At 39.5% G+C, this 20780-nt stretch overlaps 2 protein-coding genes across 4 annotated transcripts in view; one reads left to right on the top strand and one right to left on the bottom strand.

Moving 5' to 3' along the window:
• LOC103456915 (nephronophthisis 3) overlaps window positions 1–20780 on the top strand; it is a 43305-nt gene that overhangs the window by 8246 nt on the left and 14279 nt on the right. Inside the window, exons 18-39 of one of the 2 annotated variants that reach the window (XM_008396794.3) lie at window positions 709–803; window positions 899–1021; window positions 1109–1298; window positions 1399–1640; window positions 1773–1848; window positions 2686–2813; window positions 2956–3196; window positions 3302–3427; window positions 3791–3906; window positions 3996–4160; window positions 10285–10384; window positions 10996–11121; window positions 11407–11568; window positions 11663–11827; window positions 11909–12050; window positions 12137–12261; window positions 13413–13519; window positions 13919–14030; window positions 14397–14474; window positions 14642–14780; window positions 16353–16460; window positions 18546–18644. In XM_008396794.3, the coding sequence (XP_008395016.2) occupies window positions 709–803; window positions 899–1021; window positions 1109–1298; window positions 1399–1640; window positions 1773–1848; window positions 2686–2813; window positions 2956–3196; window positions 3302–3427; window positions 3791–3906; window positions 3996–4160; window positions 10285–10384; window positions 10996–11121; window positions 11407–11568; window positions 11663–11827; window positions 11909–12050; window positions 12137–12261; window positions 13413–13519; window positions 13919–14030; window positions 14397–14474; window positions 14642–14780; window positions 16353–16460; window positions 18546–18644 (2965 nt within the window). Of the gene's footprint in view, window positions 1–708; window positions 804–898; window positions 1022–1108; window positions 1299–1398; window positions 1641–1772; window positions 1849–2685; window positions 2814–2955; window positions 3197–3301; window positions 3428–3790; window positions 3907–3995; window positions 4161–9966; window positions 10201–10284; window positions 10385–10995; window positions 11122–11406; window positions 11569–11662; window positions 11828–11908; window positions 12051–12136; window positions 12262–13412; window positions 13520–13918; window positions 14031–14396; window positions 14475–14641; window positions 14781–16352; window positions 16461–18545; window positions 18645–20780 lie in introns of those variants that run through there. The other variant, XM_008396798.2, reaches the window with a different exon arrangement.
• Window positions 5604–8692, bottom strand: uba5 (ubiquitin-like modifier activating enzyme 5). Of its 2 annotated transcripts, XM_008396796.3 has the most exons (12): window positions 8388–8692; window positions 8182–8227; window positions 7822–7911; window positions 7613–7722; window positions 7419–7505; window positions 7254–7338; window positions 7067–7171; window positions 6852–6979; window positions 6610–6745; window positions 6359–6437; window positions 6167–6273; window positions 5604–6022 (listed from the first exon to the last, which is right to left on the bottom strand). In XM_008396796.3, exons 1-12 carry the CDS (start codon window positions 8537–8539, stop codon window positions 5945–5947), a joined length of 1203 nt encoding a protein of 400 aa, XP_008395018.1. In that variant the 5' UTR covers window positions 8540–8692; the 3' UTR covers window positions 5604–5944. The 2 variants fall into 2 exon arrangements, with proteins under 2 accessions (XP_008395018.1, XP_017157484.1); XM_017301995.2 differs by lacking the exons at window positions 8182–8227; window positions 8388–8692 and having other exon boundaries at window positions 7827–7906.

The following is a 20780-nucleotide window of genomic DNA, read 5'->3' as shown; positions in this document are numbered from 1 at the left end:
CGAATCACATTTGATTCACTTCACCCTCATGGTTTACCGTGTTAGCACCGAATTGCAGTGAAGTAGACATGCTGACACCTGCTGACCCATTGTGGTACTATTTTTTTATTTATTTTTTTTAGATAAACTCTTCCAGGATTCCAAGATTTTTTTTGTACATTTCCACAGACAATTAACAAGCACATCTCAATAAAATAGAATGCCATGAAAAAGTTTACTTATTTTAGAGGTATAGTTTAAAAACTCAAATGCCACACAGTAGCGTATTTCCAGAGCTTATTTCTGTCAATTTAATTAAAAATCCAAAATTCAGTTTTTCCGGTAGTTTGAATAGTTTACAACACCAGACGGAAATGTTACGTTATGGACGTGTTATCAGAGGACAGTATTTAAGCATATTAATGGAAAGTTAAATGGAAGAAAAAACTGTCCTGACTCATTTTTATTAACTGAAATCCTGAAACATATCAACAGTTTAATGACAGTCTAATTTCCAATGTGCTTTTGTACCTGGTTGTCCAAAACCACTCTGTGATGTGGACTGTTTAACTTCAGTCAATCTATATATGTAAGGTCCAGCATTACTGTGTTAATAGATTTAATGTAATTTGCACATTTCTAAAATAGATGTCATTATAATATTTGTGAGTGGAAGAGATGTGTTTTTTTTTTTATTATTATTATTACCATTACCCGTCTGCCTTTCAGGCTTGTGAAGCTGTGAGGCTGGAGTTCCTAGGTGGAGGAAATGGCTGTGCTTCTTACAGAGAGAAACTAATCCATTACTTCAACCAGCAGCTCAGGTTGTGCAGAATATTCATCCACCCCTCTGACATCTGCATCACGTATTGTACGCTTCATTTGATGAAACTCAAATCACTTCTTTGCAAATTTGTAGCCAGGACTGCGTCACATGGCGAGTTGCAGATGAGCTTCCCTGGCTGTTCCAGCAGCAGGAGGACAAAGCCAAACTTCAGCTCAGTCTTTTGAACCTCTTTGTCTCCCAAAACCTTTACAAGAGGTAAATATTTGTGTTGACTGAAAACGTGTATAGTTGTGAGACGATATTCCTCATTCTAAGGTATTGCCTCTTGCTTTTCTTCCTCAGGGGTCATTTCTCTGAGTTGCTGGCTTATTGGCAGTATGTGGGCAAAGACAAAAGCTCCATGGCAACTGAGTACTTTGACTCCCTAAAACGTTACGAGAAGAGCTGTGAAAGCGAGGACAGTATGACAAAGCTTGCAAACCTTTACGAAACTTTAGGTCGGTTTCTCAAAGACCTGGGCCTGCCGAGTCAGGTAGATCTTGTTTGTTTTGGTCATACTTAGAAATCTATCAACACTTCTGTCTGGCTGACGTAGATGTTTTTTTTGTTGTTGTTTTTTTTGTCTTTTGTAGGCTGTTGCTCCTTTGCAAAGGTCTCTTGAGATCAGAGAGACAGCCCTGGACCCTGACCATCCCAGTGTCGCACGCTCTCTGCACCAGCTGGCAGGAGTCTATGTCCAGTGGAAGAAGTATGGGAATGCCGAACAGCTGTACAAGCAAGCACTCGAGATAAGCGAGAACGCCTACGGCGCTGAGCATGTTGCTGTGGCACAGGAGCTGGAGTCGCTCGCCATGCTCTACCAGAAGCAAAACAAGTAAATGTAACTTTCGTGTACTCTCAAACTAATATGGTCATTTAGGGTTATTTTTATGAAGGCTTTTCAGCTTTTCATTGCATGATCTAATTTACATTCAAGACTTGTTGTTTCTTGCCCTTTAACCATCAGGTATGAACAAGCTGAGAAACTCAGGAAGAGGTCAGTAAGGATTCGGCAAAAGACAGCGCGACAAAAAGGTCAGATGGTGAGGGAATTCTACAGATGCCAAACATACGAGAAACTGCAAAAGCACTCGTGTTCCCTCAACTTCAACATATTTTATTGGGCTTTTATGTGATAGACCAGCAAATAATGAGGAATTGTGAAGAGGAAGGAAACTGATACATGTTTTTAAAAATGTTTTCCACAGAAGTCAAAAAGTCTGACTTGTATTTATATATAGATCTGTTTACTCTGACGCACTTAAATAAAATCCACAGCAGTCTTCAAAACTAATTTAATTAGTAAGTGATTCAAAATTGTTAAGTGGAAGGAAAGTTATAATTGGTTTTCTAAGGGTGGCACAAATAAAAACAATTCTGATGTGGAATGGTACTCAAACCCTTCACTGTAAATGAGCCCAGTCGAGCTTATTGCTTTCAGACCTCACATAATTAGTTAACAGAGTCCACCTGGGTGCATTTTAATATCAGTAAATCTACATGTTGAGTTAATGCGTCAGAGGTTTATTCGAAAACATTAGAGAGAGAACAGAATCATGAAGACCAAGGAGCGCAGCAAAGCTTGTGTTGCTTTTATCTAACAGTAACTTGATAGGAAAGAAGGAAGACATGCAGCAGATGTTCCAAGATGGGTGAACTCGATGCAGCCTCGGGGACGACTGTAGCCCTTCCTTAAGACGTCACTATTTCACACTACTTTAAGTAGGGCTATCACATACAATTCCAGTATAACACTTTGATATCTATTGTTATTAAAAAATGATCCCTTATGTAGTCCACTAGTCAATTAAATAGGTATCATACTGACTTAATTGAACATCTTAAGCTTACTGTGTTCATTTTTTTTAATCCTGTATCAGTATGGATTCACGTTGTTGAGGCGTAGAGCCCTCCAGCTGGAAGAGCTGACCCTGGGGAAAGACTCTGCAGACTGCGCCAAGACGCTCAATGAGCTGGGTGTCCTCTACTACCTCCAAAACAACCTGGAGTAAGACCTACATCAGTTCACTATCAGCACTGCATAATAAATACCCAGCATGGAGTTCTAGTCTGAAGCAGCAACATTTGCCAGTATACATTTTTTTTTTAACCTATATCCATAAAATTCTTCTTCATTTACCTCTCATCAGTGCTGCCAAGGTGTTCCTGACTCGCTCTCTGGAGATGCGCCAACGTGTCCTCGGCCCAGATCACCCAGACTGCGCTCAGTCTCTCAACAACCTGGCCGCGCTGCACACAGAACGGAGGGAGTACGAAACGGCCGAGGACATGTACGAGAGGGCACTGGAGATCCGCAGGAAGGCCCTGTCGCCGGACCACCCCTCTCTGGCATACACCGTCAAGCACCTGGCCATGCTCTATAAACGCAGAGTGAGATAATCGAAACCAGATGTTTAGATACTTTTCTTGTGACCTCAAACTGTTTTACTTTTTTGTTTTTGGTATTTAAAATTTGGTTTGATGTGTCCTACGCAGGGCAAGCTGGAGAAGGCCGTTCCGCTCTATGAGCTGTCTCTGGAAATCAGGGAAAAAAGTTTTGGTCCAAAACACCCGAGCGTGGCCACAGCACTGGTGAACCTCGCTGTTCTCTACTGCCAACTGGTGAGGCTCATCATCAAATACTTACTGTACATTGTTAAAAAAATATTCATACACAACATCATCAGCTGATGAACGGGCTATTTCAGCTTAATTGTTGTTTGCAATAAAATGCTTACTCAGAGTTTTTTTGTTTTTTTTAAGTCTCATTTCCATTTCTTTTCGCACTTTAAACCTGTTATTAGAACCTTCTTAAGATTCAACAGTGCAAAATAGAAATTCCTGTAATTTTTCAACTAAGCTGAACATTTTGATCAGGAGTGTATGTTCACAGTTGTGTGCATTTGTTATTTTTGTAGTTTCAGCCGTTACTGTTTTTAGGTTTTATGGCACAAAGCTACCTGCAGGTTTCTTTTATTTTCACAGAAGAAGCACAATGAGGCCTTGCCGCTTTATGAGCGGGCACTGAAAGTCTATGAAGATAGTTTGGGCCGCTCACATCCACGGGTCGGAGAAACCCTGAAGAACCTCGCTGTGCTAAGGTACGAAAAATACGATTATTTATCCTTTTTTTTTACTTTGCATTGCTTACATTCTTTCTTACTTCTTTTGTTTTTATCTTCTAATGCAGTTATGAGGAAGGTGACTTTGAGAGGGCTGCAGAACTTTACAAGCGTGCGATGGAGATTAAAGAAGCGGAGCCGTCGTTGGTGTGTGGCAACGCTCCGTCACATCATTCCTCCAGCGGAGACACTTTTAGTCTGAAGACGCCTGCTCCTCAACCGCATGCTGCGAGGTGACTCTGTGTACCGTTATCACTGCAGGATGGTTCGCTATAGAACAGCTGAAACTGAAAATCCCAATCGTTATCAAAAAGGGAATCATTCACTGTGATAGATACTTTATGAAGGCACGAGCAGAATGCTTTGTGGAGGAAAAAGCATAGCACAGAACGATAATGTGTTCAAAAACGGTACGCTGAAGCATTTCTTCCAAACGAACTTCTGATAAATTCAGGATAAAGGTACAGGTGGTTTATTGTTTGGCTTTTTTCACATTTGCTTTGTGCACATTTAATCATTGGATTAACATTGTTAATCCAAAGTAGGAAGAGCAACCATGAGCAGTTGTGAACGGCCTAAACGTTCAGTTTTCCAGGAGACTGCTAGTGCATTTCAAATAATTTTTTCTCTGCTCTCCTTACAAAGAGCAGAGTCTGGTTTCAAGACTATGGAAGTCTTGAAACCAGACTTCCATAGGATCACAAATTCCTGATCCTATGGAAGTCTTTCTAAAAATTGATAACCAGCACGTACACCTTTATTCACTTTTAATCCGGGCAAGTTTTCTCTGAATATTTTGAATCACAACACTAATATAAAGGAAAACTATTCTCATTTGTGTCGTAATGTTTGTGAAACCCTCGGAAACTTTTAAATAAGTATTTTCAGAAATTTAGTATTTAAAGTTTACCTCAGCAGACATCACTATTTTTGCCTTAAAGTACCCTGAAAATGTGCCAGTTATTACTCTTATGGATTTCCATTGTTAATTTTTATGCACTTTTAATTTTTACTATAGTAAAGAGAAAACGACACTAACATCCAAGTAAAACGGGATTTTTTTCTCATTTAAAGTTTAAACTCACTGCCCTTTAATAATCAGGATCGTGAGATCTCAATCACTTACATTGTCATGTTTACATATTTCAAAGCTGTCAGTTTATAATCCAAACTGCATTTTACAATGACAACTGTTTAAATATTATAAATTATATTAAAGCACTTGTAATGTTTACCTAACCTTGGAACAAGTAAGCACAGTTCAAAACAAGATTTTAGTATGTGTAAGAAATGTCAACGTCATGATTTTTATCCAAAAAAAAACCTGTTAGATTTAATGACAATAAAAAAAACAAAACATACTTAAACATGTTTGTGCCTCTTACATTTCTCGCTTGAGATTATGTACGTTCAAAGGTTTGTCTTACTAAAATGTACAATGTTTATTTTCTATTATTTTAATGTTTAACTTGAAACCAAAATATATTTTTTACACTAGAGTTGTTTATGGCATCTGTTACATTAAACATGAAAAAGTTTTAAAATTATCAAGTTTTTGTTCTGTAAATCAGAAATATCTGACATTTTTACTTGGTCGTGTGCAGCTTCTGTATACACTCTAGTCATGTCGCAATGTACAAATATACTGAAAAATGAATCAACCAACATTTTAGAGATTAGATTGAATCTAATAAATACTTTATTGAGACAGCGTTCAGTAAGTAGCAGAAAAACATGATTGAAAAGTTTAAGGATTCAAAGTAAAATTGTAATAAACAGATTAAAAATCAATTGCTTTTTAATTTGGGGTGTTAGGCATTTTGTGAGAATCTGATGTCATTCCAAGTGATATTTCATGTGCATGCAACCAGTATCATGCACTGTATATCTTTAACCTTCAGTTTATCTTTTTACATTTGGACTTTGGGATGAGAATGTTAAAAAAAATATATGAATACAGACAAAAAAAAAAGAAAAACTTTAAATGTGCTGCAGAAAAGAGTCTTCAGATCACTGTCTACAACTTTCTCATCTGAGCCATTAAATCTGCCAAGCTCACTTCAGTCTCCTCCACGGTGTCTCCACTGACCTTTTCCTGGTACAAACACAACAGGACATGAACGACAAAATTATTTACAGGTAAATGCAAAGACTGACACGTACAGAAATTGTCTTTCCTTTGTGCCATTAAGGAATTTAACCAGTTTCTATAGCCGGTGGAAAGCTAACGGTAACTCACCCCAGCTGGAATGGTGTACGCCACAGTGATGCCCTCTGGCAGATCAGGCACAGCCCCCGAAGCAGCCTGTAACTCGGCGTCGCTCACTTCAGACACCAGTTCGATACCTGCACAACCAAGTTGGGTGTGTTTATTGTCAGTAGCTTAGAAAGAGCAAGGACTAGAACTAGAGCCACCAGAGCTTCTGCTGACCCCATTCGTTGTCTTCATGTATGATCTCTTCCTCCTCCGGCTGCACAGCTTCCACCTTGGGCCGCTCTGCTTCTTTTTTCTGAAGACAAAAACACCACACAGGTAGAAAACTGTGCTGACTGGTTAAAGACAACTAGCAGAAGAATTCACACCCCCACGTTTTCATTCAGGTGGTGTGAATATCGATACAAAGCACCAGTAAAAGCGCCAAGCAGAAGTTCTTGAGAATATCGTGAGTCAGGTGTGCTAACCTTGAATTCCTCTTGTTGCCGCCTGCAGTGGCGGTCATTGCACTGTGGGTTGGCCTTCATGGCCATGGTGGGAAAAAAGTCCTGCATGGCGTTGTATCCGAGATAGTAGCTGACCGTGCCAAACTTCAGGAGATATCTGAAGAGCGAAACATTACATTCACGTTTCTCCTTAAAGTCTGCGAGGTTTTGTATTTGTAAAACCACTTTAGGTTTCATGTCAGACAGAAAAGTTGGCCACGTACTTGAGGACATTTTGGACCAGTAGGCCTGCAACCACACCCATAGTTGTTGGCAAGCTGGCGGCACATACACCCTCCCGCTTTAGGGTTTTCTCATCGATGTTGGCGGCTACCACCAGCGGAGGGGCACACTAAGAGGATAAAGTCCACATAATCTTGGTGAAAAGAACAATATTAATGACAAACGGAAGCTTTTGCTCCTGCGCCTGCTTACGTACAGCAAAGCAAGCGGTCTCTCCAGGAATTATGAGCTGGATGTGTCCTGAGACTGCGTTTTCACTCACGCCGGACTCCATCCAGATCTGACCCAGCTCGTTACAGGCCTGAAATAAAAACACAGAGATGTTACAATATATGAACGGATCGTCCTGTCGGCCCCCTTTGTTCTCACAGTGAGGCGCTTACTGTATTGATGGCCATCCTGGCCTCAAAGTTATCAACACAGCTCAGAACCAAATCCACTGGTTTTCCTTCTTCTAACCCGCCGTGACTAAAAAAAAAAAAAAAAAACAGATTTATATTTACAAACAAGCCTTCATGCGTACAAATCTGTCAAGTGGGGAAACCAACCTGATGCGATCCATGAAATGCGTGAAATTGTCCAGTGTTGTGATGTTGTAGTTATGGGTTTCAAATGCCACATCTGGATTAATATTTCTGTTGGGTGGGGGGTGAAGGGAGGGGAATAAAGACTGATAAATATAGGAGAAACAGGGAAGCTGTGGATGGGGGGGGACGGTTTCCCTCCACTGACAAGATCTTACCTGAGTGTGTGTTCTGCTGCCTCCACCTTACTCAGCCCTGCTTGGTGAGGCTGGAAGAACAGTCTGTTCATGTTGGCCAGCTCTACCTTGTCATAGTCAAAGAGCAGCAGCTGCAAGGCCAACAGTGAGACGGCATGAAGGCGTTGAACATGTGGCAGGAAGATGGAGAAGTGTCCAGCACAAACGTAAAAACGGGAAGGTTTTATTACCTTACCAATGCCACATCTAGTGAGCATTTCAGCTGTCACGCTGCCGACGCCTCCGACACCAACTACAGCTACTGAAAATGTCCGGATTTTCTGTCAACAGAATCCCAAGTGGTTGCTCAACAACCCAACTGGTAGAATGTGAAGCAAGTAAAATCCAGTCCAGTCCAGTCACAATATGCAAGCATGCACGATAATACAGCATTAATAATAATCCTACATATATGTAATGTTAAGCATGTGTGGACGTGTGAACATCAGTTCTGTCCCTTTGTTTTCTTCATGTTTATCTTTAGCAAAAACACATATGAACGGGAATAGGATCAGCCAAACATAGAGAACGTTTTCTATGAAATACCCTACCTCATAATCATCCACGATGCCCATTCTTTTTAGAGCCATAAGGCGGCTGAAACAGAAAAAACAGCAGAGATTAGTTTGTGGTCTATGGGAATCCATTCAAGGAGGTGGTGAGTCACAAGGCGTCGCCTCTCGTTACTTTTTTACTCTTTCACAAATATAAATAAAACTATGGGGAAAAAAATGTCAAACTTAATTGGAAAAGTCACCTGTACGGGTTGGAATCCACTACCTCGGCGCTCATCTTGTCAATTTTGGGTCTATTGTGAGCATCCTCCGCTGCACACTGCCTCTGCTTACACTTAATCAGTTCATTTTCCAGCTCCCTCACCCGCAGCTTCAGCTCCTCCACCGTCGCCATTGATCCTGCTCAAGAACGGCGCTGCAGTGTGGGTTTATGAGCCAAAGCAGAGGGAATGAAACCACGCTTAAAACCAAAACAGAGCAGAGAGAAGTACACGTCTTCTTTTCTTGAATCAGCTGTCAGGATATGTGCGTCGTTGAACAGCGTCCGTGTGGAAAGCGGACCGTCAACTGTTCCGACATCCATGGAGATTTTCGACGAATTATCCGAAGTATTATTAAAATATTGCTTGTACAAGTCAATATATTAGTTACATTATTATAAGCTATATTTGTGAAAATTAGGTAGATTAGATTTTTTCTCAGGTAAAAATAAATTGCATCACTGAAGTTGGAGTCTGATTAATAGCTCCCGCCTCCTCGTTTGTGTAAAGGGCTATTTTACAGTTTTTTTAGTATCAACTGTAATTGTAATTGAAATCTGATTAGAAACTTTTACTTTATTTGTATTTTTGAGCACTTTGGACATCTGAATACTTACATCAGTAAAATCTGGACTGCATTTTTCTGTAATAAAAACATCTATGATGAAGGAAAACAAACAAATATTGCTTTTAAGCCATTTTCAAGGGGGTCCCTGCTTTATAATCTTACTGGTCAAATCTGATTTGGCACTTGACCTGATTTTTTTCAAACCTGTTTTTTCACTTAATAATAATAATAATAATAATAATAATAATAATAATAATAATAATAATAATAATAATAATAATAAATAAGGAATTTCCTTCACATTATGAGCCCTATAATTATTTGTGGAAGAAAAAAACTGGCAGTGGTGCTGCCTTCATTTTTTTAAAGTGATGTGTTTAATGTGGTTTCTCTAAACTCGGTTTTTAGAATGGACAAACCCAGAATGGAGTTTTCTTCAATAGTCAAATAAGAAAATAAAATTAATATTAATAAATAGAAATTATAAAATAATCATAAAATAACATTAGATTAAAATACAAGTTTATTTTTATTTAGCATGTCTATTATTATTATTATTATTATTATTATTATTATTATTATTATTATTATTATTACTTTTGCAATTATAGACAGCAAAGTTCTTAATACTGGTTAACCTGGACGACTTTCTGCATGCAATACATGAATATATATGTTTACATATATAAAATGTAAACATATAATTTGTAAAAATTCTAATTCTAATTGAAAACACTAATGTTCAGTGAAATGTTCAGTGCTATTGTTGCAGCTATTTTAGATGGGGCTGTACATTAAAAAACTGCAGCAACAACAACAACAACAAAAAAAGCAAAATTTGGAAGTCACTACTTCACTACTTAGATCCTCATTTAAGACTACAGCACTGAAACTGCCTTCATTTTTCATAAAGTAAATTATTCACAAATCCCAAACAACGTGGCACATAATCCTTGAAGTAGTCCTTCATCCAATAGTCAAATTGAAGCTTTGAATAAGAAACCAACTTCAGCCCAGTGAAATGTTTGCGCATTCCGCTCAGCTCACCAGTGTCAGTTAATGATTAAACCCAGTGCTGATTAAACCAGAAGACTTGGCCTGAGACATGGAAGACCAACTAACATCTGTGCGAGAACAACATAAGTTCAGTGTTGGCAACCTTCAAAGATACCTGTATGAGAAGTCACTGGTATCTAAGAACGACACTCTGACCGTGAGACAGTACAGGTAAAATAACACATTTCAACAGTCTGCTTTCACTTTCTCAGTCACTAATGATAAGAATGCTAACTATATCCTTTATCTTTGCAGCGCTGGCCAGTCTAACCCAACCTTTCTGGTTCAGGCACCTTCAAGAAGTTATGTTCTCAGGAAGAAGCCCCCCGGTGAGCTGCTGCCGGGGGCGCACAAGGTGAGCTTTACTCATGTGTAGTCAATCACGTTCGCAACAATGTTTCGAGACTTTAAAAAACTCCATTTACAAAACTTTCTGGATGCAGTTTTGTCTCTTTCCAGCAGAGGGCAGCAATACAGCCCTATTTAATTTGTAGATTATTACTGGAACAGTGATGAGAATCTGTTTTATTCCGTCGATTTAACGCTGTATTGTCATTATAGCCATGCTTTATGTGTACAGTTGGTTGAGGTTTTTTTTTTTTAAAAAGTGAAATAGTAGTTTTTCTACTTTTGTGCACAGATTTTAAAACTTTATTCTCAAAATATGTTTTTTTTTAAAAATCTGTATTTTCACATTATTTAGAAGTGACCGTGCTTACACAGGACAGCATTGCAAAATGATACTTAATTGTTTTGTATTGTTGTTTTTTTTTAATTTATTTTCTCCAAGCAACAATGAGATATAATGACTGATATTCAGCTGTTTGACAGCCATCAGCTTATTGGCGAAGATTGTAATAATAATTAGTCTGGTTAAAATCTTTATCTGGTGTGTCAACACCCAAGATTCACCTTTTATTGTGTGAACAATCCAAATGTGCTCACCTGTGTCCGGACATCCTGCAGGTGGACAGAGAGTACCAGGTGCAGACGGCTCTCTTCTCTGCCGGCTTTCCCGTTCCTCAGCCGCTTTTGTTCTGCAATGAGGCTGAAGTAATAGGAACAGAGTTCTATTTGATGGAACATGTAAAGGTAAGCGTTTGAATGCATGTACTGTACAACAACATATGCATTCATTTGATCTTTTTCACAAAGTCCCTTTCAAGCATTTTTTCTTCTGTTTTATAACTATGCACAGCTTTGTGTTGGACACTTAAATTCACTAAAATAAATGAAAATGTATGGTTGTAACATGACAGAAATGTTCAAGAAGTTCAAGGGGTGTGAATATTTTTGCTGCAATGCACTCTATGTTCTACACAACAACATACCCATTCAGTTTATTTTTATCTGTTTTGTATGTTTTATCATGAGCAGGGCCGCATTTTCAGGGATCTTCAGCTCCCTGGAATGAGTCCAGCTCAAAGAACGTCCGTATATACAGCTGCGGTGGAAAACCTGGCAAAGTTGCACTCACTGGATTTACCATCACTAAAGCTCGAAGGGTTCGGGAGAGGGCCGGGATACTGCAGGAGACAAGTTAGCTAAACACTTTGCACTCAGTAAGCTTCCTTACATCTGTACGTATGTAGTCAGATTTGTAATGTAAAAAAATGTTGCTTCATTTTCCAAGGTGTCTACTTGGACGAAGCAGTACACCGCATCAGCCCACAGAGACATTCCTGCTGTGAATGAGCTCTGTGATTGGTTGATGAGAAACTTGCCAGATAAAGATGATGAGGTCACACTCGTCCATGGAGACTACCGACTTGACAACTTGATATTCCACCCAACTGAGGCAAGACTTCCTAAAAGGTTGTTATGACCGCAGAATGCATTTTTCAGCAATTGCCTCATTGGTTGTCCTTTTTATGATCAGACCCGAGTGATGGCCTCGCTCGACTGGGAGCTGTCCACCACTGGGAGCCCTCTAGCAGACCTGGCCTTTTTCCTCGTGCCTCTCTACTGCCCCTCGGCTCTCAACATTAAGAGATTTATATTCAACCTTAAAGAAGTAGAAGGTAATGCAATAATAATTCACGAATTGTTCACAATTAAAAAAAACAACAACAAAAAAACATATATGTATAAACTTTTCTCTGTGCAGGTATCCCATCGCCTAGTGACCTGATCTCCATTTACTGCAGGTGCCGGGGGATCCCATCTGCTTCCTTGCCGCCGCTGAACTTCTACTTGGCTCTGTCTCTCTTTAAAGCGGCTGCAATTTCTCAGGTCTTCCACCACATCCTGCTGTGCAAACACACTTGCCCTTGTGATAGAACTAAACCACATCGGTGTATGTTATATGGCCACAAATTTCAGTGGGTTATTAGTGTAAGAAAAATAAAGAATGAAAAAGGATGGATGACTTTTTAAATTCTCAGAAAAAAAAAAATCTTAAAAGTGTGACATGCATTTGTATTCAGCTTTGCTGAGTCAATACTTCGTGGTACCACTTCACTGTAGATAAAGCCGCAACATGCTTAGGTCTTTTGGGGTGTCTTAGTAGAAACTGAAATTGTTGCCTATTCTTGTATTTTTTTTTTTTTGCAAAATAGCTTATTGTCAAGCATGAATGAAACGTTGCCTATTCTCTCGATATGATCTGGTGACACGCTGTGTTCAGTTACTTTTCAACAAACTCCCGGAAATTGTGGACTTTGGCGTGGAAGTCTGCTGGCATAGAGGCGGATGTGGGGCAATAAGCGTTAAAATAACACCATAAGAGCCCGCATGCAAAGAAATTCACATTTATCTCCTTGGCGACTACCAGGGCTTGGAGAAGTAATTACATGGTTCACAAGCCTCAACAGGTATAGCAGTTTCAAAAGGTAGAACCTTTTGAGACATCGTTGTCTAGATGCACTATGGTAGGAAAATCTGATGAGGTAGCACAGATTGTCAGTACACTGTCATTATACGCCCATCTATAGGCTTCATAGACAGTAATGTTTAATCTTTGGTTCTTGTCCTTCAGTTTGAAATTATATTTTAACAATCAAAAATGCTTCAGAAAGAAGCATTTTTTTTTCTGACTTATAGTAGTGAGTCGCAGGAGTGGTCAAAATATGAAAAAAGTGCAACTCAGGAATATGCAGTAATTTGGTAAGCTTTGAGTGAGGTAGCTTTCACTTGATTTTATTTTGGGGTGTCAGACTATAGGGGGTTTAGTCTAACCCCCTTTAGTCTGACACAACGAGCATTAGCATCCACCCACCTGGCCAAATACGTTATTCGTAGGCATCGCCGGGTTATGTGACACTTGAAATATAAAATTGTACCACATATTGCATCCAAGCCAGTCCTTGAGTTACACCGGCTTATATTGTAAAGACAGTTGTGAGTCTTTTGCATCAAATTATAATTTTTCTGTTTTATCGCAGGGGATCTACGCTCGTTACCTGCAGGGCAACGCCAGCGCGCCTGATGCAGCTCAGTATGGCCAGAATGTCGAGCCTTTGGCTAAAGCAGCGCTGCAGCTAGCCAAAAGGTTAGTACCACTCATGAAATGAAAAAAAAAATGCACAGAAATCCACATTTTTTAAAAGTCGTAATTTAATGCGAGCCCTGCGACGGACTGGCCACCTGTCCAGGGTGGCCGCGCCTCTCGTTCGACACCAGCACCCCCTCGCAGTCCGACTGGGGATAAGCGTGTAGGATAATGAATGGATGGATGAGTTTAATGTGAACAAACCACTATAATTACAGCCCACCACGGCTGACGTCAAAAGCCTCGTTACCAGAATTTGTTGTTGTTGTAGGTGAGAATACTAATCGAATCCACGTGCGGACCGATCTTAAGCAAGCCGGAGTCGGAGCCTGGCTCTCAGCTGTTGCGCCGAGTGCATCCTGCCAACCTTTCACATGTTTCCGATCTGTTTCCTGCCAGCCCACTCGCAGGTCCAACAAAAGACAGGCTGTTCCCTCAGACTGCCAAAGGCCAGGCTGTGCTCCAGCAGGTTAAAGACTTCATGCAGCAGTACGTGCTTCCTGCTCAGCAGGTCAGTGCCAAGAGCTTCGGCGAGGACAGGGCGCATTTTATTTGCTCAAACGCTTCATTTTGACGTGGGAAGATTTGACAGACCAATTCATCTTTTCCACGTGGATTAGTTAATTAAATGGAGAAAACCATAAGTCTGTTGATTGTTTGCTTTTTACTGCACACAGAGCCCTCGTTGTTCACTGAACATCAAAGAATTTCTGCTGACTTGGCTTTCTCGTAAAAGAACTGGGCACACCAAAACAAACCAGCAAAATACAGTTTAAGACTTGAGCAAATTAACCTTTTTGTATTGCATGAGAGAGAAAAAAATCAGGATGGAATTATTATAATTTTTTTCTCATAATGCAATTGTTTATTTCCTCAGGAAGTTGCAGAATACTACACTAAACATTCCCAGTCTCCTCTGAGGTGGCACTCTCCAAAAATAATAGAGGATCTAAAGGTAGGCAGGAAGAATATACAGACTTTGTTTAACTTTGGATTTCAGTCCTTTTTCACCAGATGTTTCATCGATATTATTACCAAAGTGGTTTTCGCCATCGACTCAGTCTAATGTCATTCATTCTGAATTATTCCAGATTTGTAATAAGTGTTGTTCTGTGAGTGCAGGAGAAAGCCAAGCAGGCCGGGCTGTGGAACCTGTTCCTGCCGGCAGTCAGTGGACTCACTCAGTTGGATTATGCCTACATCGCGGAAGAAACGGGCCGCTGCCTCTTCGCTCCCGAAGTGTTCAACTGCCAAGCTCCAGGTAAAAAAAAAAATGAAAAAATGAAAGCAACTAAATAATGTCATATCCTGAGGTGTTTTCGAGATATATGGGGCTCATAAATGTCACAAGCATTTATTTATTTAAGTTGCACGAATATATAATATGCATACAAAATAAATTTTCTCCTGCTGTCACAACATTTTAAATCAAAACTCAACCTGCTTAATCTTTTTCGCATTTTTTATGACACAAGCACACCTACAGGATTTTATGTGACAGACGGCACAGAGAAAGAATTTTTGTTCCACTGTGATGTGGAACGAAAATTACACGATTTTTTTTTTTTCAACAAACAAAAAAAGTCTGACTCGCAATGAATGAATGAATTAGTTTTTACACGAGTAGCACAAGAAGAAAAGAGTTCATAAAATTCACATACACTCGGTATGTGAACATGCACAAATAGTATAAAGTGCAGTGCATTTATGGTGACTGTGCTGCGTGAAGCGCTTATGTAGTCTAAGTGCAGCGGTGTAGCAAGAGTTCATAGTTGGTCTGTGACCTACATTCCTGAATTGACAGGAATGTGGGTTGTGAAGGGGGGAGCGGGAGACATGTGGCAAAGGTCAAGGCCTGGACTTGAACCCATGACGGCCGCGTCGAAGACTGCAGCCCTCCAGACACGGATCTCACGCTCTATGCCTGCGCCGCTGCCACGCCCGGTGACACTCTTTTTACATTCTCTGTGGTATTGTAGTCAAACCTCAGGATAGCACATGTTATACACTTGCACCCTTTGTGGCCTCTTTGTCAGAAAGTCCATAATCCATAGAACTAAGCTGTTTTTTTAGATTAATTTAAGGGAGCTTTTCTGCCAAGATGTGAGGTTTCCTATTATTGAACTGAGGAAAAAAAAATCAGCAAGAAGAAGCCTGGCTGTTGTGTTGGGAGGTTCCGAGTCCTCGAAAATTTTCGTGTCATCAACTCCTCTTTAAGCTTGATATGTGAGCTGGGAACTGGGAGTTTACCTCAGCAATGATGGAAGTTTTTCCTCATCTTCTCCAGAGCTTGTATATTAACACCCCCACAGCACCTGTCTCAGGGATCCCATTATTTCTCCCATAACAAGAAAAAGATCCACTGTGATTTGCACAACATAGATCATTTTTTGTTTTGTAGGGCAAAACATCCATTTTTGGTCTTATCTGATCCCGAGCACCTGTTTCCCATGTGTTTCCCCTCCATGGCTTATAGTAGACTACAAATGGGACTCTCTTCTTCCTGCCACTCTCCCCTGAAGGTCAGATTTGTGAACTGCGACTCTTAATAGTTACAGATTCTCCCACCTGACTTGTGGATCTCCTCCAGAGTCCATGGGGCTCTTGGCTGCTTCTCTCATTAATGTTACCCTGGCCTGACTTGTTTTTGTGGAGAGCCATGTCTTGGGAGGTTCCCAGTTATGCTAACCTACCAAGACATAGGAGTATTTTTTTTTTTTCAGTCCATTGGCTTAGTTCATTAAGAAATATTCCTGATTAAAGAACTCCTCCAATAGAATGGGGGTGTAGAAGAAGCTTGTACAGAAACTCCATTAATGATGTTTTTCCACAGACACGGGAAACATGGAGGTGCTCCACATGTTCGGCACCGAGGAGCAGAAGAAGAAATGGCTGGAGCCTCTACTCAGCGGAGAAATCCGCTCCTGCTTCTGTATGACAGGTATCGATATGATCAAGTATTTATTGGCAACCGTGCTGGAAAAAAAAAAAAAAGAAATAGCCTTGAAATATATATATATTTTTTTCTTTTATTGCAAAATTTCACCTAATAAAAAATGTGGAACACTTTTAAATTTAGCTCATTTATGCAGTGGGGGAAAAAAAATCTGAGGTTAAGAAATCATTTATTCTAATTTGTTCACGACTTGATTAATGATATGCTTTTAAAGTGAAGTAAAATGAAAACATACAGTCCAAGTTATTCAGTCATGAGTTAAATTTGATTAGGTTGCTAAATATTATTTTTTTTTGCAAATGCAGTCACTCCGTTGGATCGAGAAATATGAAGAGTAAACTTTCCATTAGAGTGTCTCGTTCTTTTTGTTGCACTGTTAAAAAAAGCAAAACAAACAAAACAAAACATCTGTTAACGGCAAAGGTCAAACCTCCTGGGATTAATCATCAACATTAAAGCTTCTCCTCGATTTATGTGGTTTTGCTGCAACAGTTTCCACTGCCTGAATATTTAGACTCAGCCACTGTTTATTTCTGTTATTGGAAGCTGGGAGGTTTAGTTTAGTGCTCCCTGTTTTACTGGCTAATTGTTGAGATCAAAATCCTCCAAAATCGATCTGGATCCACATAAAATAGATTCACAATACATGGTAGATTTTTAGAACAGAGGGATTGACAGTAAAATGTATGTATTTAGAAATTGGTTTGCATTTTAAACTCTTGGACATGATGTTCCCAGAAGACTTTATCTCTTTGTCTTCGGGCCCAGCCTCTCTTCTGACAGCTTTAAACACAGAACCAGAGTTCCAGATCTGTCCCAGCAGCCGCTTCCTTCTTTTTCCTTGGCCGTGAAGATTTGAAATGTAACACAACAGTAGAGAATCACCTATTTGTGTGAGGGAGGAATCTGTGTGTGCAGTGAAGCTCTCAAACGTTCCTGTAAATGGAAACCAGATAGTTTATGAGCTTCACGTTGTGTTTTGATTCGGGAGTTTTTCCCCTTCATGCTGAAGGATCACACTTCAGTTGTTTCCCCTCTTCTTTTGATTTCTCTCTTGCAAACGCATTCGCACCGCATCACTGTACTTCACTTATTGTCACTTTGCAGCTATAAATTTAAATGTACATTAAGATTTTATGTGATACATCATCAGAAGAATAAATTAGAAGATATTAAAAAAAGTGTAGACTTTGCAAATAAAAATCTCAAAGCCCAAGCAAACCCCTCTTTGCTCGGATGCTTTGAAACAAAATCCACCTGAATATAATCTAATCTTGACATAAATCCAGGTGTTCTGTGCAGACCTCCAAGGTCTGTTAGAGAACAAACAACGTCGTGAAAACTGAGGCACACAGGGTTGTTTCCAGTCTTTGAACATCTTACAGAGCACCGTTCCTGATAGGATTATAGCTGCAGTTAGCATGAATAACACATAAAGGAGTTTGTGGCTCAACCATGAAAAATCTGAAAGGGTTTTGAGGGATCTGAACACTATTGGAATAGCCTGTTCTTTGTAAGGCAAGGCGTGAACACAAATGTTCACAGCTGAACTCATAAAGAGTTGGAAAGTCGAAACTTCTCATCTACTGCTACAAAATCCTTCAGCTTCTTTCCACTGGATTCGTGTGAATGGTTGTGGTCTGGAGCGAGGTTAGACTACCCTCGGCTGCTACAGACACTGTGAATCTCCCGTTTCAAAACATCACCTGCCAGCAGCAGCAAACACTGAGTAATTCCCATCCACGTACTTCCCACGCTGCCTGGAAATGGCGACACGCCACTGCCAGAGGTGAATACAGAGAAGGTGAACATCCCTGTGGTTTTTCTAAACACAATTGTTTTTTTCTTACGGGGCGGGAGGGAAATTAACAGTTATTTAATTCACCGGATGTCGTGGGAACATGAATCCCTCTTTTGCGGGCCAGTCGTTTACATTTTGGAGTTGAGCATTCTGTTTTATTTATATTATTTACCGACTGCGGCCTATGCTGGAATCTGAGCTTAAAACAAAGACACGGGAAAACTCTGGAAGTCTCCTTGACTCATTTTCTCCTAAATTCTTACCACCAGAGCCTGACGTCGCTTCCAGCGACGCAGCAAACATGGAGTGCAGACTTCACAGAGACAAAACCACCTACATCATAAACGGCAAAAAGTGGTGGAGCAGCGGTGAGTACGTCAAACGTTATTTGATCCTCTATTAAAAAAAAAAAAAAGGTTTCTGTCCTGATCGGGAATCAAAATGCACCCAGAACACTTTGAACTTAATAAACGCAGAACAAGTAGTTTTATTTGGAATAACAGAGGTCGTTTAAGAGCGTTTCATAAATGGAACAGACTCATAAAACAAGAGAATGTTTTTGCAAGTATAATCCTGAAAATTTTATTGTCCACCCGAAGGTTTGTCTCTCAGAGAGAACAAGCCGTAGATGTAAACAAGATGTTGTCCATGATTTCTAAGCAGGGCCTTAAAGAGATGCATATGAACTCAAAGTGCTTTCATATGGACCATAAAACTTATACAGATGACTCATACAATGCTTATTATATAACATAAAACTTTTTTAATGAGCTCAAAAGTGTTGAATGTGGTTTCGGTTTTTTTTTTCTTTTTTTTTTTTTGTAAAAAATAGGCTTTTAGTTTGCCAGAAGATAAACATGGTAAAAGGTCGTGGATTCCAAGTGTTTTAAAGAATCTCTCCGTGTGAGTCAGGGGAAGTAAGTGTTACCTCTGATGTGAGTCATTCAAAAGGAGAGAAGTTGGTTAAAAGGCAACACGTTTAATCTGTAAATGTTGAAAGGCTTACGAGCACTGCCTCCATTAAATTTTTCATTTGATTTTTATTTGTATGATTCTTTTTTTAACCGTCGGTTTCTAATTGGCTTTAAAAAACAAACTACATTTTAAATATTTACTGAATAAGAAAATGCTGAACAGGATGATGTCACACAAGGCAACACCCAACTATTAATTTGAGAACATTTTATTAATGGGGGGAGGGGGGAATTATTGTAGTAAAACAAAGCAAAATGCATTTAGCAGCACCTGTAACGTTTAAACCTCAAGTATGTTTATAACAACGCCCTTAACACACTCCAGCAGGCTTTAATCTTCTTCCCAACCTAAGCCAGGTGCAGCAGCTTTCACATATTGTGGCAGCTGTGGTAGATAAAACCTTAAAAAAAAAAAAAGGTTTTTATTGCATCAGCAGAAACCCAGTAAAAATATAACCCTTAAATTAATAATGTGTTTATCACATATGGAAAGAAATCCCATCCATCCATCCATTTTCTTACACCCTTATCCCCTAGTGGGGTCGGGAGGGCTGCTGGTGCCTATCTCCAGCTAACGTTCCGGGCGAGAGGCGGGGTCACCCTGGACAGGTCGCCAGTCTGTCGTAGGGGGAAAAAAATCCCATGTTAAATATATGATTTTGAATCCACAATTATTGGTGTGATTAATAATATATTTTACTTTATTTAGTGTCCAGGAACTTTTAATTATGACCGTCTGTTTCCCTGGAGCGTGAATATGATGCAACACTTTTGAAAATGGGAAAGATAACAGAGCATGCCTTTACAGTGCTGCAGAATGTAATAAGTTGGATGAAAGATACTAAAAAATATCTAATCTGACCATTTTTTATTTTTTGTTTAATTGTTTGGTTGCATTCATAAGGCTAATGATGTATGTCTGTTTTCCGACATGGATGTCTGCAGTCTTTAGAAATGTTTTGGCTTTTCAGGTCATTACCAGCTGAACAGATTTGTTACCGGTAGCATAGATTTATTTATTTTTTGCTTAAGCAGTTTTGTCATCATTTGTATTTGGTCCAAATGGCTAAAACAGCGGGTTAATTTCTTCTACTGTCACGATTCAGCATGTAAATTTAAACTAGAAAGTTAAAAAGTCTCTTCTGGGTGGGTTGTGCGTTTGTGACACAGACTGTCAGCAACTCCTCAAGAAATATTTCTTCATAAAAAATATACTGAAACATTGTTTACTGAAGTAGTGAAATTTGTTAACTTTGTTAGCACCAAACAGCTTGCTGGCTGCTTCACAAGACAGACATATGGGAGCTAGGATTTAATATGCAGCAGTGTTACAGCTCCTTGTCATGTTTTTTCCCCCAATAGTAAAATCATCACCTGTGCAGATGCATACGTTTCTTTTTCTACAGTGAAACTGTAGCTACTGCCTTACAAAAATATACAAGTTCAACTTTTCTAACTACTTACTTATTTCTGTAAAAACATTTCACCTTGTTTTCGGTATGAAATAATTATATATATATATATATATAT

Source organism: Poecilia reticulata, chromosome 20 (genome assembly GCF_904066995.2).
Source record: "Poecilia reticulata chromosome 20, P_reticulata-male-v2, whole genome shotgun sequence".
NCBI classification, from domain to species: Eukaryota; Metazoa; Chordata; class Actinopteri; order Cyprinodontiformes; family Poeciliidae; genus Poecilia; species Poecilia reticulata.
This window is presented reverse-complemented; position numbering and strand designations above follow the sequence as displayed.